This window comes from Saimiri boliviensis, chromosome 1 (assembly GCF_048565385.1).
Source record: "Saimiri boliviensis isolate mSaiBol1 chromosome 1, mSaiBol1.pri, whole genome shotgun sequence".
NCBI lineage: Eukaryota > Metazoa > Chordata > Mammalia > Primates > Cebidae > Saimiri > Saimiri boliviensis.
Window position 1 is genome coordinate 102,863,334 of NC_133449.1, and position 24,051 is coordinate 102,887,384.

The following is a 24,051-nucleotide window of genomic DNA, read 5'->3' on the forward strand; positions in this document are numbered from 1 at the left end:
TGTTCTCTCCTGCATTCCTTTCTTCCTTCACTCTCCATGTCTAACGGAAGGTAAGTTCCTGAAGCTCGCCTACCTCAGTTTTCTCTGTGAAATGGGGCTGAGGGCTGCTGGTCCACACATTTGCAATGTGGCTCAGAGACAACTTCAGAGTTCACTCTTGTCTCTGTTGAACTTCACATGAGAACCAGGCCAGGCACAAGCAGTCAGAGATCAGAAGTGTCCCGTGGGGCAGGCAGCAGGTGCGTGTGTAAAAGGGAATGTGGGTGGGATCGAGGTGGTGTTTAAAATCCCTGGAGAGGCACAGATTCCCCAGTGCATGGTGTCAGGAAAACCGCCCCATGTGGGAAAAATACATTACAGATGCTTTACTTCATTTGGAAAAATAAACTCCTCTTGGGTTAAAGAATTAAATGTGAAAAATTAAAACAGGGAAAACTTTAGGAGAAAAAACAGAGCATTTATATAAGACTAGTTTAAAATTAAGGCAGCTGAGAAACTCTGAAAAAATGTTAAAAAGCTGGAGGGGTTTGGCCACGTAGGCATGAGCAACTTCCACAACCTGAAAGAGACAGGGGACCCCGATAACAGATGGGCTTGGAGGCCGGGCACGGTGGCTCACACCTGTAATCCCGGCACTTTGGGAGGCCAAGGCGGGTGGATTACTTCAGGTCAGGAGTTCAAAACCATCCTGGCCAACATGGCGAAACCCTGTATCTACTAAAATACAAAAATTAGCCAGGTGTGGTGGCGAGTGCATGTCACCCAGCTACTTGAGAGGCTGAGGCAGGAGAATCACTTGAACCCGGGAGGCGGGGGTTGCAGTGAGCAGAGATCATGCCGCTGCCCTCCAGCCTGGGCAACAGAGCGAGACTCCATCACACACACACAAAGAGAGATGATAACCCCCATCCCTCTCGGAGGCACACAGCTTCCCTGTTGCTCTTCCTCACGCCTGACCCCCTCCGCTTCTCTCCCTGTTTCTCTTCCTCCGCTCTGTATCGGGCTCTGTCTGTGCCTCACTCATTCTGCATTTCCCTATTCTCCTGGGCAGTGGCTGTGTGGGTCTGTTTGCCCCTCCCCTGGACTGGCACCAGTGCAGACACTCAAGAGTGTTTGTTGAGTGACTGCGTGTTTTCACTTCCTCATCACACAATTCTCCAAGATGTAACATTATTCTCATCCTTTCATTTCCACCTTCTTTTCTGTTGTCTGTATGTTTGAATTTTCCTATGAGTATTTTTGTTTTATTTTTGCTTTTTTACTTTTATTACTATTTTTCTTTTGAAGCAGAGTCTCACTTTGTCACCCAGGCTGGAGTGCAGTGGTGCAATCTCGGCTCACTGTAACCTCGGCCTCCCAGGTTCAGGCAATTCTGCCTCAGCCTCCGGAGGAGCTGGGATTACAGGTGCCCGCCACCACGCCAGCTATTTTTTTTTTTTTTTTTTTTTTTTTGTATTTTTAATAGAGATGGAGTTTCCTTATCTTGGCCACACTGATCTTGAACTCCTAACTTCATGATTCACTCACCTCAGCCTCCTAAGGTGCTGGGATTACCAGCATAAGCCACAGCAGCCGGCCTATTTTTGCTTTTTTAAATAAAAAATAATCCGTTTTAAAATTGCACCTGCAGTACAAAATCAGGGCAGCCGCCCTGTTTGCGGCCACTCCCTTGCCTTGGGCCTGTGGTTCTCAGCCCCAGCTTGGGTCACAGACCTGCTGCCACAGGGTGGGCACAGGACTCAGGGGACCCAGGCGTGCAGGCAGCCACAGCCCCAGAGATTGTCCAGGAGGAAGGTCGTGACCACACACAGCCAGTCACAATCCTTCCCTGGGATTTTCTGAAACGGAACGGGGAAGAGGAACTTTTTCTGTGCTCTGCTTGGGAGGCAGGCACAGTGCAGGCCGGCAGGAGAGGGTGGCCAAGCCCTGAGGGCACATGGAGGGCTCGGTCTGTGGGGCCTGGAGCCGGTGCCCCGCCCTCCTGTCATTTGCAATTTGAGCCAGCTCTGCCCCAGGCCTGCCTGACCCCTTCCAGCTGGGTGTCTGTCACTTGTGGCTGCAGCATTCCGGCACGGACCCTTGGCCCAGGGCCCCTGTGCAGAGGGGGGTTTGGGTCTCCCCGGCCTCAGCAGCCCCAGGAGCCTGTGAAGCTGCTCTGGGCACCTGCGTGCTGAGAGCCATGCGGTAGGAACAGGCCTGCTGCTCATTTACCAGCCAGAGACCTGGCCGGGCCCCAGGGTGAACGATCTCCAAACGGCAGGCATCCCCAGCACTGACAAAGCCGCTATTGTCACTGGAGGCAGGACACCCAGGGAGGTTCTGCCAGGCCTCGGGGTGAGGGAGCTGCCACCTCCAGCCCTTCTCCCGTGGGCACCAAGATGGCTCTCAGCAAGACAAACCTGGCCCTGCCACTCCCTGCCCAAGATAAAGTCCCAGCTCCTGAGCTCCAGCCCCACGGGCACACACTGTTCCCCTGCCAGAAACATTCTGCCCACAGATGCCTCTCAGCCTCAGGTCATCGCTGAGTGGCTGTTCCTGCTGGGAGTTCCCTGATCTGCCCTTCCTGAGCCTGGGAGATGCTGCCCGCGCCCCTGGGCAGCCTTATCACAGTCACTCACAGATACAGATTGCTGCATTCTCCTTGAACAACTACTTTGTGGACCCCCTGGTGCCACAGCCTCAGGCTCCTGCCCCAATGGCACCCTGGGGAGAGAATGTCCAGGACCCCCCACACAGGGCCTGTGTGTATCATCGGGTTTGCTGCTGAACGAGCAGATGATCTAATGAGCGCTTATCCTCACCTACAAAAAAACACAACCTGATCTCCATGCACCCCTCAGATACGCCCCCAGTCCCACGGGCCCTGGCAGTGACAGAGGAGGAGGAACGCGGTAGGAAGTGCCTGGGCTGGGCAGCTGGAGTTGCCACACGCAGCCAGACCTGCTCCCAGTGGAGAGGCTGAGTGACCCCTACTTCTGCCTCTGCCTCCCTTTCTCACGGGCCCTGCGGGTGACAGACACACAGCCAGCGGTGAGGGTTGGTGGGAAAGCGAACGAAAACCTGAGTGTGTGGAAGGCCGGCCAGGCTCCTGGCGTCCACCCAGATGGTGAGCTGGCCCTGACCTGCAGGTGCCATGTGGAGCACTCACAACGGCCCACAGAGCTCCCACCCTCTCTTGGGACCCCGAGTGTGGAGGACCTGGGGTGGAGCAGTGAGGATCAGGGACCGGGCAGGATCGGAATGCAGGGGGTGGGGGTCCCGGCTTGGGACAGCAGGCGAGGTGTCTGCCCCCAGGCTGTGCGTGACTTGGATGACAAAGCGCCTTGGGCTGCATTCACTGCCCTGAGACCCTTACGTCTGTCTATTGATGTCACAATTCACTCCTGGGAAAATAAACATTTGGGCTTATTTTGCTGTGACTGCATCCCATGAATCTTAATCACATGTGTCTCTGGGTTTCCCTGAAGGGGGATGGCTCCCTTTAAGATGGCTCTGGCGCTGCCATGGGCCTTGCCACCTGTGTGGGAGTGGGGAGGACAGGGACAGAGACATCCACAGAGTATGCGGGCTCTGCTCCTGCCCTGGGCAGTTGAGGGCAGGTGACCTCTGACAGCTGATGCCGTGTCAGGACATGGTCACCTTGCCAAAGGCTCTTTCATCCGTAATCCTGGTCCTTCTGTACCTGTGTGTGTGTGCACCATGGCCCTGCCTGGGTGTGGACATGGCCCCTCTACAGCTACCAGTCAGAGAACTGCTCCAGGAGCTGCCATTTCTCCTCTGAAAACCCCAGATCCCACCACTGACCAAGACAGCCCCTGACCACAGTGGGCTCCCCCAGGCATCATGATGGTACCCCAGCCACTATGAAAGGTCTCCTGGCCACAACGGGCACCCTGTCCACCACAACAGGCCAGCAACCCATCTACTCTGACAGCCCCCTGTCCCGACAGCCCTTGGCCACAGCTCCTGACCCCAGCAAAGGTTCCTGGCCCCGCCCAGGGCTCCTGACTCTGCTCAAAGCTTTGCATCATTGCAGAAGCCCACTTGGGCAGGAGACCTTCACCCATCTGCAGGGTCCCTGGGATGCAGTGTGTCCCCTGCTCCCCCCAGGGGTCTCAGGGCTCTCTGCTCTTTGAGCCCAGGGATGACCCTGCTACCCCAGGAATATCACTCAGAGATAAGAAGGAAGGCACATAGACAAACTCAAAAGCAGACGCAGTGCACACAGTGGAATATCACTCAGCCATAAGAAGGAAGGCAGGTCCAACACACCCTCCAGCTGGGACGGACCCAGGAAACATGAGCAAGTGGAAGAGCTGGACGAGAACGCCATGAGGCACAGGACCCCACTTACATACCACCCGGAAAAGGCAAATCCACACAGGCAGGGCGCCGATCAGTGGGGGGCAGGGCTAAGGGCAGGAAGGGGCCTGACTGCTGTGGGTGTGCAGTTTCTTTTGGGGGCCAGGAAAATGTTCCAAAATTTGTTAACAGTGATGGCTGCACACCTCTGTGACTGTACTAAATGCCACCGACTTGTGTAGTAGAGATGGGTGAGCGGTCAGATGTGTGGATTATATCTCAACAAGGCTGTTTAAAAACCAGTCGGCCCAAATCAAAGCACCTGTGAGCCACTCACATTCCCTCGCTCCCGGAGAGGCACGAACTTCGTCAGTGAGCCAGGGTACCAGAGGACGGGGGGGTCAAGGCCATGTGCATCCATGAGGCCGTAGGGAGCCTGGCCAGGCTGTTGGGGCCTCCGACAGCACAAACCCATCCCGAGAGGAAAGGCTCTGGGTGCAGGCTGTGGGGAAGAGGCCTAAAATAACTCAAGAGCCCCAAGCTCCCGGGGAGAAGTTGAGGTTGCTGTGGTCACCTCGAATGGGGAACTCCTCCAGGAAGGAAAGAAGAAGTTTTATTTGGAGTGGGGGGTTATAGTAACATCAGGCAGGGTGACAGGGAAGAGGGTCCGGGGTGGGGGTGTAGAGTAGTGCCAGGTGGAGTGACGGCGAAGAATGTGGTCCTGGGGAAGGGGTATTCGAGTGAAACGCCAGCTCCTGGTGCAGAACCCGTGATGGCCCCATGTCCCCGGCATCACATGCGTGTCATCCGGAGCAGAAGCCCGCCGATGGAGAGGTGTCCCTCCCATTTCTCAGATGGGGAGACTGAGGCCTGGGTGGGGGCAGGTGGAGAAGCACAATTGCCGCCCAGCACTACCTCTGGGAGGAGACAAAGTCGCTTCCCCAGGGCCAGGAGCTGGGGGCCTCGGCATGGCCCAGGTCTGTGTGGGCTCAGCGGCTCTGTGGGTCCCCTGTGGGCAGCTCTCCCGCAGCAGACCTGGCTCCCTCAGGGAACTGTCAGAGCGGGACCCCACACTGCCTCGGGTTCCCTTTTTCCTTGGCCTCCATGCAGTCAGTCTGAGTTCCCAGAGGGCCAGTTCCTCTCTGTGCCCCGACCCCCACCAGGCCTGCCAGCTGCTCATTCACCCAACAGCTGAGGGCTGTGTGCCCAGGCTGTGCCGTGCCAACCCAGGGCCAGGACTCAGAGAGAAAGCCCTGCCCTCATGATGCTGAGGTCCCAGCAGCTGGAGGAGCAATGCTCTTGTTGATTGACGGGCTGAATCACACGCCCACGTCTTCACTGGCAGGCATGCTGCATGTGCTCTGTGCCAGGTGTTCAGGCCTGGCCTGGGCCTGCTGTGTCCTGGTCTGATACATGTGCATGGACAGTCACACAAGCAGCTGCTGAGACTGTGGATGGGCATGGGGAACAGGGCATGACCCTGATGGGGTAGCAGAGGGGCCACTTGCTGGAGACAATTGAAGTCATCCTGGTGATGACGGAAGACTCCCCCCAGCAAAGACTGTGCAGAATAGACGTCTTTCCTGCAGTGAGAACATGCGTGCAGACATGCGGCTGGAGGCAGGTGGAGAGAACATGTGTGCCTACCCAGGACAGAAGCCAGGCAGAGGGAACACGCATGCATACCCAGGACAGAAGCTGGGCAGAGGGAACACGTGTGCAGACCCAGGACTGAAGCCAGGCAGAGGGAACATGTGTGCACACCCAGGACAGAAGCCGGGTAGAGGGAACACGGGTGCACACCCAGGACTGAAGCCGGGCAGAGGGAACACGTGTGCACACTCAGGACTGAAGCCGGGCAGAGAGAACACATGTGCACACCCAGGACGGAAGCCGGGCAGAGGAAACATGTGTGCACACCCAGGACTGAAGCCAGGCAGAGGGAACACGCATGCACACCTAGGACGGAAGCCGGGCAGAGGGAACACGTGTGCACACCCAGGACTGAAGCGGGGCACAGAGGACATGTGTGTGCACCCAGGACAGAAGCCCGGCAGAGGGAACACATGTGCACACCCAGGACTGAAGCCAGGCAGAGAGAACACGTGTGCACACCCAGGATGGAAGCTGGGCAGAGGGAACACTTGTGCCTACCCAGGACAGAAGCCGGGCAGAGAGAACACATGTGCACACCCAGGATGGAAGCCGGGCAGAGGGAACACGTCTGCAGACCGAGGACTAAAGCCAGGTAGAGAGAACACGTGTGCCTACCCAGGACAGAAGATGGGCAGAGGGAACACGTGTGCACACCCAGAATGGAAGCCGGGCAGAGGGAACACGCATGCAGACCCAGGACCAAAGCTGGGCAGAGAGAATGCGCATGCAGACCCCAGACTGGAAGCGGGCGGAGAGAACACGTGTGCACAGAAAGCAGAGAGAACTCATGTATACAGATATATGATGGGAGGCGCTTGGGTGTTCAGGGCCTGTGAGGCTGAGCACCAGGGCAGCACCCAGTATTGACAGAGTCTGTGGTGTTACAAAGCATGTACAGAGGCAGGAGGCAGCCTGAGTCATACCACCTGTAAATCCCAGACACAGAAGACAACATTCCAGAAATAAACATGATGCTGCAATTGTCTGAGAGGGAAACACTGGGGATCTCCACTGCATAGCAACCAAGAGAACTGAGCATCTCCACTCCATAGTAACTGACACTCAGCACTGGGCATCTCCACTCCACAGTAACTGACACTCAGCACTGGGCATCTCCACTCCACGGTAACCGACACTCAGCCCTGGGCATCTCCACTCCACGGTAACCAACACTCAGCCCTGGGCATCTCCACTCCACGGTAACTGACACTTAGCCCTGGGCATCTCCACTCCATAGTAACCGACACTCAGCACTGAGCATCTCCACTCCATAGTAACTGACACTCAGCACTGGGCATCTACACTCCATACGAACTGACATTCAGCACTGGGTATCTCTACTCCACGGTAACCGACACTCAGCCCTGGGCATCTCCACTTCACGGTAGCCGACACTCAGCCCTGGGCATCTCCACTCCACGGTAACCGACACTCAGCACTGGGCATCTCCACTCCACGGTAACCGACACTCAGCACTGGGTATCTCCACTCCACGGTAACGGACACTCAGCACTGGGCATCTCCACTCCACGGTAACTGACACTCAGCACTGGGCATCTCCACTCCACGGTAACCGACACTCAGCCCTGGGCATCTCCACTCCACGGTAACCGACACTCAGCCCTGGGCATCTCCACTCCACGGTAACCGACACTCAGCACTGGGCATCTCCACTCCACGGTAACCGACACTCAGCACTGGGCATCTCCACTCCACGGTAACCGACACTCAGCACTGGGCATCTCCACTCCACGGTAACCGACACTCAGCACTGGGCATCTCCACTGCACGGTAACCGACATTCAGCACTGGGCATCTCCACTCCACGGTAACTGACACTCAGCACTGGGCATCTCCACTGCACGGTAACTGACACTCAGACTGGGCATCTCCACTCCATAGTAACTGACACTCAGCCCTGGGCATCTCCACTCCATAGTAACTGACACTTAGCACTGGGCATCTCCATTCCATAGGAACTGACACTCAGCACTGGGCATCTCCACTCCACGGTAACTGACACTCAGCACTGGGCATCTCCACTCCATAGGAACTGACACTCAGCACTGGGCATCTCCACTCCACGGTAACTGACACTCAGCACTGGGCATCTCCACTCCATAGGAACTGACACCCAGCACTGGGCATCTCCACTCCACAGTAACTGACACTCAGTCCTGGGCATCTCCACTCCACGGTAACTGACACTCAGCCCTGGACATCTCTACTCCACGGTAACTGACATTCAGCCCTGGGCATCTCCACTCCAGGGTAACTGACAATACCGGGCATCTCCACTCGAGGGTAACTGACACTCAGTACCGGGCATCTCCACTCCACGGTAACAGACACTCAGCACTGGGCATCTCCACTCCACGGCAACTGACACTCAGCCCTGGGCATCTCCACTCCACGGTAACTGACACTCAGCACCGGGCATCTCCACTCCACGGTAACTGACATGCAGCTCAGGACATTTAAATTAGTATCTTAGAAACGTCAGTTTGAGCGATTGTTTTTCAGTTAGGACCAGTTCAACAATGTCTTTAAGGCAGTATTCCTACACATCAAATGAGCTAAATCTGCAGATTTCTCTGAAATTACATGTAAAGCACTGGTCACATGTAAGCTCTGCTGGAAAATACAGTTTTTGTGACTGTTTAAACAACCCCGTTCACGGGTTGCACATTGGCCCATGGGGCACCACTGCCAAGGGTCCTGTGTGCAGCCATCGGGTCAGACGGGTCCTTGGTGTGCAGTGCCAGCCAGCAACCCTGAATCCTGCTGCTGCCACCTTGTCTAGCTTCCTACCCAGGAGGCTGGGCCCCTGCAGGCAGAGGGTTTGCAGAACAGGTGTGTGCCACGGCTCACACACACCTCGCGCACTTGGCCACTTGTCCTTCCGTGACCCGTGCTGAGGTTTTGAGGTGCAGCTGTCGCCTTATTTATTTTAGCAACGTCTTATCCACAGTCGCCTGCCATGTTGGAAAACCACACTAGTGGCTGCTGAGCCACCATTCTCTGCCAACGGCAAAACAGCACAAGGTCTGTGTGTGGCCACGCTGGGTGAGGCTGCTGCGTAAGTGATTTCACCTTAAAGGGAACTTGGCTTGTAAAAAAAAGAAAAAAGTTTTAGGGAGCTTGCAAACAAAAGCGTTAGAAGCTCAAAGCTGGCTTTGAGAATCAGGCTGGTGCCGGGCCCCTCCTCTGTGGGCCAGTGTCGGGGAGGAGATCGAACCGGAGCAGAGAGGCCCCACGGAGCCTGGGCGGACACAGGGATCCGCTTGGCCACTCCTGGGCCAGGCAAAGCAGCCCTTGCCTCCTCCTCTACCTTCAAGGTGAAGCCCCTCAGGACGGAGCGGGGTTTCCCAGTTGCTCTGGGTGACTTTGCTCTGGGTCGCTCTGCTCTGAGGGCCACTCTGCTTGCTGGCCTGCACGGTCTCAGGACAACCCTCCCTGACCTGAGTCACGGCATGGCTCCCTGAGATGCACCTTGTCCACATTAGGTCGTCTCCAGGAACAGACTCCAGAGCACCTGGCAAGGCCACCCAGTCTCCCCTGGTCCTTGGCAGAAGAGAGGCCTGTGCTGGGGGTGGAGGCAGCCCCTGTGGGGCCCACAGAGAGCAGATTGGGGGGTGGCGAGTCCACAGACCTCCTGGGTCCTCTCCCACCTGCGCAGTGCGGCTGGTCTTCCTCCCCACTCCCCCGTGCCACACCCACGTCGCACCTGGGGTGACCACCAAACCTACATCTGGATGAGGACCAGGCCCCATCCACCACGGGCCTCCCATGCACTCAGCAGTAGAAGCAGTAAAGGCACCCAGTGCCAGGCCTGCCCAGTGCCCAGCATCCCAGCGCCCCTCGGAGGCCAGCCCTGGTTTTCACAAACACGGAATTCCTCCAGGAACAATGGACATGCTTGACCTCCAGAACTCCTGCCTGCTGTCACCCACACCTGCGCTGGGCAGAGGCCTATCTGGACACCAGCTGGGAGGGGCGTCTCCAGCGACCCCATGCCCCGGCCCAGCCTGGCTGGCAGAGCCACACAGATGGAAATCAGGCACAGCACGTGCACTCTTGCCCCTCAGACACCAGGCCCCCCTTTCGCCTAGGAAGCCGGCATGACTTCCACACCGCTGTGGACTGTGGGAGGCCAGGATGGGGACCTGGCATCACAGTCTTGTCCCTTGTGGCCAGCGTCCTGTGCTTGCTTTGAAGAAACCACGCGGGCACCAGGGGAGGAGGGAAAGGATTCTCGATTGAAGCACTGTTTGTAGCCAGGGAAACTGACACACTCATCTCTCCACAGGGACGTTAAGACACGGCTCGCTCTAAGCCGAGGCACCACACAGCCCCGTGCCAGCCCGAGCCATGCTCACCGCAGTTGGCCTTGCGGTGTCCAGAAAGAAACTTGCAAATGAACATGAGGGCGCCATGCCTTCTCTGCGACTGTGGGGGACACACGTGCCTGGCAGTGACGGGGACGGTGCAGGGCGCCTTGGGACGGGCTTCCACGCCTGGGTGTGGCTCCAAGCACGCCTCTACCTGTTCATTTTCACGTAGGTGCTGGAGACCGAGACTGCTATTGCCCATTTACAGACGAGGGGACGGAGGCAGGGTGTGGGTGGCTGAGCGTCTGAGCTAGGTCCCCACAACCCTCTGATCCCACCTTGCTGCCCCCAGGTGGGGTGGCCTCCGAGGCTGGGGACCCTGAACCTACAGGAATTCCTTCTATGAAGAAAAGGGAAGGAAGGAGCAGGCTGGTTCAGGGACGGGCATGCTGCCCTGCGTGGCTCCTATGACCTGGCTTCTCTGGGGTGTTTAAAGATCAGCCACAGAGCACAGGGCGAGGGTCAGGTGCACAGTGCTCAGGTGCTTGCCGCGGCTCAGCCCTCACACTGTCCCTTCCTGTCCAGGGCTCCGGGCACTCAGGATGCCCCCTGCCCCGTAGCAGCCCGTCCAGCGGGGTCGGCATGACAGCCATGCGGAGGCACCCACCATCCTCCCTTGCACTAAGAAGTGGGAGGGAACGTGGAGCGGTGGCTCTGTGACCTTCGGAATGTGACCATTTCACACGCATTCAGTTTAAAGCTTATGAAGGCGTCAGGGCCTTCCACATCCGTGATTTTGCACCCTGACCGACATGACTGAAGCTCTGTGTGTTCTGCCAGTCATGGGGCTGAGTTGGGGCCATGTGACCACAGGGCTTCAAGGAGACCCCCCACTACCCACCATACCTGGGCCCCACCTGGAGGAAGCTCGCCCTGCTGAGAAGCCACGACAGGGTGGACCCCAGGGGCCTGCCGGGGGCTAGGGGAGCAGGGAGGGGCCCTGGCCGCAGGACTGCCCGTCCCAGCTGTCTGCCCCAGGGAGGGGCTCGGTGGGGAGGGCGGGAAGCACCTGGCAGTTTCGGTTTCACCAGGAAGCAGCCGCCTGCTGTGTCACTTCCCACCCTCCGCCCGGAGCCCCCCAGGTGGGGATGGCCCCTTGCATGGCAGAGGAGGACGCCCCAGCTGAGGGGCCAGGGGACAGGCTGCACAGCTCCTGGCAGCAGAGACAGGGCAGGCCCAGACTCAGCTGCGTCTCGGGGTGGGAGAAGCCCCTGGGGGCCCGAGAGCGGCCAAGGACAGATCTGACTGGCATCTTCTGTCACCTGCTGGTGACCTTTTAGAACACGTGGTCCCCACCCTTGGCCTGGAAATGCTGCTGTGTTGGAGGCAGAAGCAGGCTGAGACGCTGTCCGTCCCGCCCCCTGTCTGTCTGTCTGAGGAGGTCAGGGCAACACCCACCACTGTGGGCCCCATTGAGAGGCTTTGGGGTCCGGTTTGCACCCCGCCCCTTCAGCGGGGATGCCTCTTTCACTCCTGCGCCCTACGCTTGGCACGGAGGGGTGTGCAGCCAGCAGGCGGGGCTGACTGGGCGCTCGCAGTGACAGGGGCGGCCCTGGATGTGAGTGCCATGTGACCGCCTCGAGGCGCAGTGTCTGAGCTCCAGGGTCTGCCGCGTTCAGGAGCACAGCCTGGGGGCCAGAAACCCGAGTCTGTCCACAGCTGGGAGTGCAGCCCTGAGCAAGCCCTCAGCAGCCCAAGTCCCTGTGTCTGGCCCCGGGGACCTGTTCTGAGGAATGCCCCACCCTCTCCTGTGCGCTCGCTAGTCTGGGTCAGGCTGGCTTCCCTGCTCAGGGATTTGGCCGCAGCCTGGCTGGATGCAGCTGGGGTCACTGCCATGTGCAGAGAGGGGTGCAGCGGGCACCGCTGGGAGGACAGTGTACCCAGAGTCTCCCCGGCTCTGTCCCCCTCAGGTCTGTGAAATCAGGGCTCTCCAGATACTCAAAATGCCCCTGGACTTGGGAGCGCAGGAGGAAGCTCCGGGAGCTGGCAGGCGGGGCATGTTCTCCAGCTCCCTGCTGCTGGGCTCCCTCCCTGCTGGCCATAGCAGGGCTAGGAGGCCTGGTGCTGCAGGGCCAGCTGCAGGGGTCACAAGAGCGGGGCCCCTGGGAGGCCGCGGCAGGGAGAGGGCCTTTCCTCACCAAATCCCACCCTGGCCTCGAGGAGGGGCTCACCGCCATTTGACAAACAGGAGACAGCTGTTTTGATCCCTGCCACGGCCGGGTCCGGCCCCTGCCCTTCACAGACCAGGGAGCCGCCGAGCGAGGGGACGGGCCGGCCCGAAGTCGCAGAGGCCCAGCAGCGCCCCGGGGCACGTCGTGCGGGTCCAGGGCCGCAGGCCAGGCCTGTCTACTGGGGTGCCAGGAGCAGGTGCTGGGGCTCCGGGTGGGCCCTGCTGGAGGGCACTGTGGACCCAGCCCAGTTAGGGCAAGCCTGGCCTGGGGGGCTGTGACTGGGCAGAGCCCCTGACCTGGACCCGCCTTCCGGAGTGAGCCCAGGGCTGGGCTGCTGGGACCCCCCGCCACTTTGTGGGAAGGTCGCCTTTTGGCCCCACTCCTCCCAGAGTGAAAGCTACAATTGGGGCCCTCACCTCAGAAGCCTTGGCTCCAGAAGGGGGTGCCTGGAAAAGCTGATGGAAATTCATGTCTGTGGGGGGCAGGCCTGGGGAAGGGGTTGGCCCACTCCCCAAAAGGTGCCAGTGAAACGGTAGCTTGGCAGCTGTCGTGGGCCGTGGGAGGATTTCACCCCAGGAGGTGGTCGTGGTGGCCCCAAGCCGGCGGCCTTGCTGTGTGATCAGCTGGGCGTCAGGATGTGCTTGATCCAGGGGCCAGGGATGGGGATTTCAGGCTTCAGCTGCATGGGGCTTCCTCGTGTGAAGCAGATGGTTGCCAGGTAGGTTCTGGGGGTGTGGCTCTTGCCTTGGAGTGCGGTGTGCGGTGGGGGTCCCTCTCCTGAGATGCGGCCTCGGCTGCCTTTCCTCCGGCAGGGTCCCTTTCCTCCGGGAGGGTCCTTGGCAGAGATGCACAGACAGGGAAGGAGGTACCGCTGCATGATCTTGGTGGTTTCCTGACTTTTCTGATTTGTGTCCTCATCTGAGGTCAGTGACGTCCCTGAAGTGTTGCCGGTGGAAGCCAGGAACGGGGTCGCCTGTCCCTCTGCCCCTTCCCTCTGGGGCCACAGGGCCTGAGTTCCTGGGAAAGCTGTGGAGCCGCCCTGACCTGGGGGGTCTTCTCTCGCTGTACTGACCCGACGTCCACCCTTGCTGAGTCATCCCCTCGACCCCGTCTGGAAGAATCTTGGCCCAGCTCTCGGGAACTCGGCAGAGTGGGCCCCGCACAGTGTCTGTGACGCCGGCTCAGGAGGGGACTCGGTCTGTCCCTATGCACCCCCAACGTCGTGTCCGAGACAGAGGCCCGCTGTCCAAGGGGACACCGCAGGCCATCTGTCATCAGTGATAGCTCCTGCCTGGAGCAGCCCTGAGCAGTGTCCACACCTGAGGCGGGGCTGGGTTGCGGTCCTCTCTGATGCCAACCCAGGTGGGCAAGCCGGACGCCAGGCCTCGCTCCCTCCTGAAGCGCAGCTCAGCCGTGTGGCAGGGGACCTGGAATGGGGGCTGTTCCTCTGCTCAGAGGAAAGATGCAGAGCCCTGGTGTCTCCTGCAGTTTCCAGGACAACGGTCCCCCAGGACAGGGCTCTGAGCCCTGCATGCTCCCCACTGTGCTGCCTAGGTCGCCCGCCACTGTAGGGGCAGAGACAAGAGCGGGGCAGGGCCTCCCAGGGTCACAGACGACTGGCCCAGGGCTGAGTGAGGTGCCCCTGACCAGGCCAGGCCAGATCCTGCTGTCTCGAGGCTTGGACACCTGAACCCCCAACTGCTGCCCCTCCTGGCCCACCCTCAAGCCTGACCCCAGGTTGCTAGAGCCTGGCCTGAGGCCAGCCGGGCCGTCAGGACCGCAGACCCAGTGGAGGGCCCAGCACTAGGCCTGGCCCACGTGCCGTGTGGCTGCAGGCCCCTCGCCCCATCTCCTGCCAGGACAGTGCCGTGAAGGCGGCTCTGGAATCAGAGCAGCCTGGGTACGCCAGTCCCTGCCTCGCCACAGTGGGATGCACAGCCAAGTCACAGCTGAGGGAGCCGAGGCCTCGCCTGGAGCTGCGATGGACTCAGGCCTTCCAGGGCTCAGTGCCCGCCCCAGCCAGCGCCATCTGCTGAAGGCCCTGCTGTGAGCGGGGGCTCGAACCCCTGCCTCGTGAAGCTTGCACTGGGAGCATGGGCTGCGCAACACGTAAGGGGGTGGCTGGTTTGTCTCATGGGGTGAGACATTGGAGGGGAGGAACGCCGAGTGAAGGAGGCCTGTGGGAGCGAGGCCTCGCTGGGAAGAGGCCAAGAGGAGCCCCTGGAAGGAGGCCAGTGGGGAGGTGGCTTCTCGTTGAGGGCACAGCACAGACACAGGTTCGGGAGGCTTGCAGAGCCGCTGGGCAGCCGGGGCTGGGAGCGTTGGAGGCGGTCGTGGTGGGGTCGGCTGGAGGGCTGGGCATGGGTGCGCGCAGGTGTGATGTGGCCGACGTGTTTTCATCAACTCAATTTACTTTCTTGTTTTTTTAAAGACAGGGTCTCCCTGTGTCACCCCGGCTGGGGTGGAGTGCATTGGCACAATCTCTGTTCACTGCAACCTCTGCCTTCTAGGTTGAAGCGATTTTCTGGCCTCAGCCTCCAACATCACACACAGACAATTTCTGTATTTTTAGTAGAGACAGGGTTCTGCCATATTGGCCAGGCTGGTCTCGAATCCTGGCCTCAAGTGATCCACCTGCCTCGGTCTCCCAAAATGCTGGGATTACAGGCGTGAGCCACTGCACCTTGCCTCAGTATTTCAAATGACATGGTGACACAGCCACTCTCTGCCCACCTAAGAGCTGCCTACACCCTGGGTGGGCAGAGATGGGGAAGGAAGCCCCTCGGTGGGGTCCCTGCTTTGGCCTGTGTCCTGGGCAACTGCCTGACAGGCCTCTGAGCAGCTGTCCTGGGGGTGGACATGGTGGTTTAGGGCTGCTGGTGGTCCACTGACTGCTGCTGTAAGCCGGCCTCTGGCTTTGTAACCGTCAAAATGAGTCACTCTGGCCAGAGTTCCTTCAAAGGGTGGGTAGGGTGCTCAGATAGGACCCTCTTTTCCCTTTTTCTCCCCAGCTGTCCCTGGCCGACATCTCCTAGGAGGAGCACTGGCCAGGGAGTCCTGGCTCAGCTGTGACCAGTGGCCTCTCCCTGGGGCCGCTCTTCCTGCCTGCGCCTCCCTGGTCAACTGCGTTCAAGGAAGTGAAAGGGCTGGAAAGCCCCTGCCCAGTGCCCAGGCAGGTGCTTCTCAGTCCAAGTGTGGTGAGAAGTGAAAGTCGTCTTTGCCTGAAGAGTGGCCTCCTTGAGCCACCCCCATGGGACCACTTCCTCCAGGAAGGTGGCCCGAATAGCACCCTGAGCCTAGGCACCGCCCCTGTCCTACTAGGTGCCAAATCGAGGCCTTCCTGCTGGACAGGAGGATGTGGCTGGTTGCTGTCTGTGTGTGTGCGAGATGGGCTGCTCTGGGGGAAGGAGCGGAGCATTCCAGCAACCGCTGAGACCCCAGAGGGGCAGTGCCATGTGGACTGGGAGGGACTAGGGGTACTTACTGGGCCGGGAGAGCTGGCTGCACCTGGCAGCGAGGACACGCGGTGGCGGGGGTGGAGCCCCTGCCCCTGCTCTGCCCCAGCGAAGCGTCCAGTGGGGAGATGGCGGGGGAGGTCAGATGTCCTGCTGTCCACGTTCCTGAGAACTTCGTACCCCTGAGGATGCCCCCTCTGCCCTCCTCTCCTGGCTTCTCCATCCTCCTCACTCTCTGGCCCCAGAGCTCTGCACTCTCCCGCTTCTGCCAGATCTTCGTAAAGCGTCCCTCATGGAGCCGTCTACACGCTGGCCACCCCTTCCCCGTGTGGTGCTGCTGGCTTCCCACCACGACAAACCCAGCAGCGGCTCCAGGGCAAGCTACCCACTGAGCCTGAGCCTGGACTCTACAGTCCGTCTGACTTCACAGCAGCTAGATCCTCACATCTCCAGCCCATCGGCCTCTGCCCCATAGAGGCTCAGCAGAGCCTGCTGGGTGCCTCTCAGAACCTCAGTATCTTCTTCTGTGAATAGCAGTAACAGCAGCACTCGGGGCTGTCTCCTCAACATGGAGCCCCCCAACACCACGCAGTCAACAAAAGGGAGAACAGGAGGTGGGAGGTGAGGTCTGAGGGTGCTGGGGCCCTTGGCAGGACGGCTGTGACGGCACGGTGCTCACAGACGCGGGTCTGACGGCCTCAGATGTTGGAAGTCCTGCCACACACACACTGACCTCCCTGCCTCTGGCCGGAGCCCTCGGACACCCGGCCTGAGCAGCGCATGATCGCCGGCTCCATAGCCCAGCAAACACCGGCCGGCGGTTGGTGGAAGATTTCGGCTGAGGCCGCTGAGCTACCTATGTCCACTGTCCCCTCCCACTGCACCCCCATGGCGGGTGCCTCCCGTAACCTGGCTGCCTGCAGCCTCTCCAGCCCCTCCCTGAGTCCCGTCACCTGGAGTGCAGAGGGGTGGCCCGAGGTCTGGCCTGGAGTGGACTGGGCCTTAGAAGAAGGAGGCAGAGGAAGATTTGGGAGGGAGGAGAAGGCCTTGGGAAGACAGAAGCGGAGGCTGTGGCACGGCGGCCAGAGCCCAGGAACACCTGGGGCTAGGGGGATCTGGGGAGGCGACTCTTGGGTGCCTCAGTTTTGCACTTCCCGCCTGCGGTGCTGTGAGAGGAGAAGCCTCTGTGGTTCTGAGCCCCAACCCAGTCATGGCCTGTCCTTACTGCAGCCCCAGGTGACAGAAACACCAGGAAGGGCACTCCAGACCCAGAACTTTCCAGACCCAGGACATTCTAGACCCAGAACATTCCAGACTCAGGACATTCCAGACCCAGGACATTCCAGACCTAGAACATTCCAGACCCAGAAGCTTCCAAATCCAGAACCTTCCAGACCCAGGACATTCCAGACCCAGAACCTTCCAGACACAGGACATTCCAGACCCAGAACCTTCCAGACACAGGACATTCCAGACCCAGAACCTTCCAGACACAAGACATTTCAGACCCAGGACGTTCCAGACCCAGGACCTTCCAGACCCAGGACATTTGAAACCCAGAACTTTTCAGACCTAGGACATTCCAGACCCAGAACATTCGAAACCCAGAACTTTCCAGACCCAGAACCTTCCAGACCCAGAACATTCGAAACCCAGACTCTTCCAGACCCAGAACCTTCCAGACCCAGGACATTCCAGACCCAGGACATTCCAGACCCAGAACCTTCGAAACCCAGAACATTCCAAACCCAGAACCTTCCAAACCCAGAACCTTCCAAACCCAGAACTCAGAACCTTCCAGACCCAGAATGTTGCAGATCCAGAACTTTCCAGATCCAGAACCTTCCAGACCCAGAACCTTCCAGACCCAGGACATTCCAGACCCAGGACATTCCAGACCCAGAACCTTCCAAACCCAGAACCTTCCAAACCCAGAACTCAGAACCTTCCAGACCCAGAATCTTCCAGACCCAGAACATTCCAAACCCAGAACTCAGAACCTTCCAGACCCAGAATCTTCCAGACCCAGAATGTTCCGGACCCAGAACTTTCCAGATCCAGAACCTTCCAGACCCAGAACCTTCCAAACCCAGAACATTCCAGACCCAGAACATTCCAAACCCAGAATATTCAGGACCCAGAACATTCCTGACCCAGAATGTTCCAGACCCAGAACATCCAGGACCCAGAACATTCCAGACCCAGAACATTCCACAGGGCACTTGAGGAGAAGGATGGAGGGAGGTGAGTGGCACTGAAGTCCAGTCCCAGGGCAAGGTGGGGTGGAGGAACCCAGGCTGGATGCATGCTCTGGATGTGACCCCAGTGCTAGGTGGCCCAAGTATGGGCTGTGGCCAGGGCTCAAGCTTCCTGCATGAACAGTGCCTTCACAGCATCCCCATCTGCCCAGTTCCCATGACGCCCACCCGCCTTGCCTGGTCCCCACCACACCTGCACACTCCAGGGGTTCTGGACCCCTCTGCTGATGGCACTCAGCACCTCCCACCTGCACTTACACTGAAACCTGCCACCTAGACCTCACATCGCCCTCTAAGGTGATACCAGGCAGGCCTGACTCAGTTTCTCCCCCAGGGAGGCCCCAGCACATGGCACTGAGCCTTCTCTGCCTAGCCTACACTCACCAAGTGGATTTCAACGTCTCTGTCCCCGGCACCCTCCTGGGGTGACCCGGTTCCGACCGCGTCTCCTGGGGCAGTCAGGTCATCATTCTGACTTCATCTGCAAAGTGGGCTTGTGGGGACAAGGCGGCGAGAGCCTGCACAGCTCTGAGCACACACAGCCGGTGCCTCGAAAACCCAGGGCGGCAAGCACTTAAGGGTCTTAAGGGCTTCCGGCTGCACCACTGGGTCAAGGGGTCGGTGAGGATCCGGATCCTCTGTCTGGAGGGGGCTGCTGAAGGCACAGACGCGGCGGCGCGTGCTCCGTGGCCATCTTCTGATTGCTTACACCTGGGCCCCCGACGCCATCCGCGGAGCACAGGGCCGCGGTCCTCCCCACACGCGGCACACAGACCCCCTCCCCTCGCTGCGGAATCGGCAGCACAGCCCTGTTTAACGAGCCTTTGTTCTGAAGGCAGGTTCTCCCACTTCAGCTTTGACAACGTGACTGTTCTCACAGTTGAGAGCCAGTTCATCTGCTTTCAGGCCTCCCAGGTTTTAAGGACTCTTGGGCGGCCTGTGTCCTTGAGATCCACACAGAGGGGCTGAGGGGCCCACAGGCCCGTCCAGGACCCCCGCAGTTCACATGGCCCCCAGGCCCCCGCTCCTCCAGCCCCGCAAGGCTGCATGCTGGGGCTCTCTGGCCTCACAGGGCCCCCACATCTGTTCCGCAGGGAGCCTTAGGGGGCCCTGGAAGTGCAAAATGAGGAACCCCATGCTCTGGTATTCATGTGGATCTCTGCTGCTTGGTGTGGCTAAGACTGTCCCGTGGGCACCCTGCAATAGGGGTGGTGTTTGCAGGGACCGAAGCCCCTAAAAGGCAGGTGTGGGACCCCCACCCAGGGGAGAACCTGCTCCCTCCTCACACTGAAGCCCCTAAGCAGGGGCTCCCTGGGGGGTGGGCACGGTGGCTGGATACGCTGTTGGAGGCCACCCCGACCCTCTGTTTCATGCCTCTAGCCACCAGCCCCTCACACGACTCAGGCACGGGGCCGACTGCTGGCCCTCACCCCCTCCACAGTAGACTCCCAGCCCTAACAAAGCCGCTGCTCCCCATGCACCTCAGAGCCCGCCCCGCTCCCCACAGGTGAGAAACTGCTTCCGCATGGGAAGCAGGTGGGAAGGGCCTGAACCATAAGGAAACTGAGGCCCAGGGGGGAAGGACCTGGACCAGGGCCACTCAGCGCCAGGGGACAGACAGCTGCTTCAGAGAGGTGGGGTGGCGTAAGCCAGAGCGGTGAGTAGGTGATGCCTGGGAGGCGGCTCTGTCACCCCTTGGGAGAACCCAGCCGCGGCAGTGGCCGTGGTGAGGTCCGGCCTTTGCACGCCAGGCGCCTGGGTTTGGGATGTTCCTGCTCTTGGCTGGGTCCCTCATGGGGGGCAGCCCTGGGGCCCCATGGGCACCTGCAGGTGGGAACCGCCTCGCACAGCAGCCGCCAGGACCTCAGGGAAAGCGGTCCCCAGAGATAGGGACACCCCTGGGTCCTGGTTCTGTGTGTGTGTCAGGGGTGCAGGCAGACCCTGGACATGACTGCAGCGACAGCCCCGAGAGATGGGAGACTTCGAGCTCTGGAAGGTTCCGAAGGCCACTGGGAGCATGACCACCAGTGCCGCTGGGGAACAGGGCCACCAGCCTGCAGCTGCACCCCAGCGTCCTGGAACTTTGCAGGCTGGGATGGGGGTGTCAGCGACAGCTGGAGGCTGCTGGACCCCTTGCAGAGCCCGAAGCCCCCGGGAGGGTACAGGCCCAGCTTCCCTGCCAACCCCCACTGCTCTGGCAGGAATTGTTTCTCCGACAGGGGCCCGGGGTAGGGTCCATTTCCTTCTCACAGAGCCTTGGGCCTGCGCCCTCTCCTCTGGCCTCAGTTTCCTCATCCAGCCTACTGTGAGGCGTCGCGCCTGGACATCCCAGGAGGGGAAGGGGTCTCTTTGCAGGACCCGAATCACCTCCTGGCCGCAGCCCCCCGCCGCCATCCCATGACGGGGCTGAGCAGCCTGGCCTCCAGCATCTGCGTCTGGGTGGGGCCGGGGCTCCCGGGTGGCACCTGCCACATCCTCACCAGCCCACCTGCCCCAGCTGTGCGGGACCTGCCTGTGGGGCGGCCGGCTGATATTTGAGGTGAGTCAACAGGGCCGCCCCTGCGGCGCTGTCAACAGCTGGGCAGGCCCAAGGCTCGAAGGAGTCACAGCCCCAGCACCTGCCGCTGCCCCCCGCCCCCACCCCCGCCGCCTTCCCCCACAGCCTCTTACCTGGGCCGCCCTTCCTGGGACCCCGGGGAGCTGAGCAGCCGGCAGATGCCAGGAGGCCGCTCTCCAGCACGGGGTGCGTCTGCGACATGGAGCGGCAGGTGGATCCCGAGGCTGAACCAGCCAACCTGTCCCTCAGTCTCGGAGCCGGCATGGGGAGGGCCACGCTCAGGGGCCGGCCTGGGGCCCAGGACAGGCCTCTTCCGGGACCGCCTTTCCCGACCTCCGGGGGCCTCGAGCGAAGGAGGAGGGGCTGGGCCAGCTGGGATGTCCTGGAGTTGGGCCTCTGTCCCTGGAAAGCCGGGGCCTGCTGGCTGCCGACTGGGTGTCCTCAGCCCTGGGGAGGGGGTGGGAGCCCCGGGGCTCATGTGACTCGGGGCGGGCCTGGGGCTGCAGGCGGGGGAAGGTCTCCCTGCAGCCTGTGGGTGAGGCAGCCAGCTGTGTCCCCGTGATAATGCCGGGCCGGGGCCTGCAGCTGCGCCCGCGACTTCCCTGACAGGAACCATCTGGGGCCCTGGCCTGCCCGGCCTTCCCTCGGGCCATTCCGGTCTGACTTTCCAACAACTTCCTCCTCCCAGCGGCAGCCCTGGTGACGTCCCACCCACCTCGAGCCCTACGGCATGGCTGCTGGGCATGCGTCTCCTCGGCCCAGGGCGGCCGTGAGGGCAGCTGCATCCCGGAGGCCCCAGCCTGCTCCCCGCCCCTCTTCCCACCGAGGCTTGGCCCTTCCTTCAGCCGGGGCTGCCCGGGGTCTCCCCCTCTCCGCCTGCCCCAGCCGCACTTTCCAGCACCCCTTTGACATCAGCCCGCTCCGGGGCCCACCCTGCCCGTGTTCCTGGGACCTTGGCAGACGGGGCCTCTGACCAGCTGCCGGTGGTTCTAGGGCCCCCACCTGCCCTCACAGTCCTCCCACCTGCTGGGAAGGACACCCTCTCTCTCTGCTTGGCCCCCTGTATGGGGCTCCGGGCCTCCGGGGGGGCCTTGGAGAGACTGTCACCCCACCTCCCTGTGGCCTCCGGGGGGCAGCCTGGCAGCTCGGCCACACTGCCCCGCATCCTGGAGTTTGCTGGGGGTCAGGGTGGGTGGCTCCTCCAGTCTGAGAAATTCCCGAAGCCACCTCAGAGCCCCCCTGGGACCACTCAGACCCCAGGGAGAGTCCCAGAACCCCTTTGGAGTGGCCGTTGGGTGAGAGTGAGGCACATCCCAGATGCTGGGAAAAAGCCACTCTCTGAAAGGCCCCGAGAACTGTCAGGGCAAGAGGGGCTTCCCGGGAGGGGACCGTGACCTCCGGCCCTGAGGCCTGGGTGGGTGGTGTTTCGGCTGCCATGGCTAGAGGCTTCCTGGCCTCAGACCAGAGGTGTGGAGTCCGCAGACTCGGCTGGTTCACGGGCGTTCGAGCTATTTTGATTTGATTTGATTTGATTTTTAGGTCATGTCTGCACACAGCTAATAATTCAAACAGGACTCAGTCAAAGCTGACTCCTCCACACGGTCTGCAGATGTCCCGGGTGTCCCTGTCCTGGTGTTCGGGTGTCAGCTGCATTCCGGGACCATGTCCCTCTTAGAGTCGGGGTGTGTTCATTCCTGCTGGGGTGCAAGGCCCGCCCAGGCCTCCCCTGCGAGGGGTGGTGGGCCTCTGGGTCCCCAGAACTCAGGCTAGAGGGGACCTTCCTGCCAGCCCGGGGTCCCCGTGGGTCCCCATGTCCCCTTCTGTTCTTTGGCAGAAGGGTCTGGGCCCCTGACCCCCCCGGTTTCCTCATGTGTTCCAGCCCCAGCTCCTGTAGCCTTTCTGCTCAGAGGACTGAAGGGCCTCACAGGCCAGGGCTGCCGTGATCACACGGCTCGTGTGTCCGTGGGTGCCTGTTTCCCCGCCGTGTGCAGAGGTTCTCAGGGAGGTGCAGCCCCGACACTGAGGCAGCCGGACAGCAACCTGGCTGGGGCCCGTGGCTTCCCTGCTGGGGTAGGAGACAGGCAACCCCCCCAGCCCTGAGGCAGATGTTCCAGGCCTGCACCTGCACCACCCCCGCCCTACCCGCAGATGGGACAGTGCCATGAGGCCTGAGCTCCCACCCGGCCTGTCCTGCCTGTGTTCTAACCAGGGAGTCTTGCGGAGGTGGGGTTGGAAAGAGAAGAAATTTGCCACGAGTGGGGGGACAGTAGCTGCCCCCAACATTGGCGGCCACCTGTCTGTGCGTGCTGCTCCCCGCTCCCCGCCTCCTCTCCCCCAGGCCGGGCAGTTGGTGCTTGTGGGGAAGCAGACGTTGGCTGTGGCTTTCAGAGCCGGGCCGGGAGATAAGGGGCGAGGGAGGAAGTGGCTGCAGAGGTGGAGGCAGCAGGAGGGGCACAGCTTCTCCCGGAGCCCCCTGCGGGGCAGAAGGGGCCTTTCCTGCCTTCCTAAAAGACCTGTTAGGGCCCACACTGGGATTCTGCTGGTGTCTCAGACAGCCCCCGGGTCCTGGCCTCTGGGGACTATGGAAGACGCATTTCATCAACACGTCCCCAGTATGGGCAGCCTGCAGCTGGGGAAACTCACCCTGGGGAGGGACCGTGTCCTCCAGGCAGAGAGGCCCTAAGGCAGGCCGTGGTGAATCTGCAGGATGGCCAGAGAGCTGGAGGAGGCAGCGGGAAGATGGCACCAGGTGGGAGTGGGCGAGGAGGCCTTCCCTTCAGGGAGTGTGTCCTACGTTTGCTTTCTCTTCTAGCACATAGGATCCCCCCAACACACACCCTTTACCACTGGATAAACAGACGAATGAATAGATTGATGAATGAACAGATAGGTGGATGGGTGGATGGGTGAATGAATGGGTGGGTGGGTGGATGGATAGAGAGATGGGTGAATGGGTGGGTGGTGGATACATGGGTGAATAGCTGAGTGGGTAGATGGAGTTGGAGGGGTGGATGGGTGGATAGGTGGATCAGTGAATAAGCGGAAATACGGTTTTATGTAAGTCTCATATCAGCCCACTTTACAGAGGAGGGAGGAGGCCCACGAGGGTGCCATCCCGTCACAAAGCCTGGAGAGAGGAATGACTGGCCATGTCCTGCCTTAACTTCCTGGTCCTGAATACGGTGTGGACAGTTGGGGTGAGACACAGAGGGAGGGGCTGTTCAAGGCCGCCCAGGTGAAGCAGCGAGGCACAGGCTGGAG

General features: G+C 60.5%; 1 protein-coding gene across 2 annotated transcripts in view; it reads right to left on the minus strand.

The window, feature by feature from the left end:
• CBFA2T3 (CBFA2/RUNX1 partner transcriptional co-repressor 3) overlaps nt 1–21,465 on the minus strand; it is a 91,713-nt gene extending 70,248 nt beyond the window's left edge. The window contains exon 1 of one of the 2 annotated variants that reach the window (XM_074401352.1): nt 20,904–21,465. In XM_074401352.1, coding sequence (XP_074257453.1) covers nt 20,904–21,054 — 151 coding nt within the window. In that variant the 5' untranslated portion in view covers nt 21,055–21,465. The remainder of the gene's footprint in view (nt 1–20,903) is intronic. The other variant, XM_039474949.2, reaches the window with a different exon arrangement.
• Between the last annotated feature and the right edge of the window lie 2,586 nt (nt 21,466–24,051).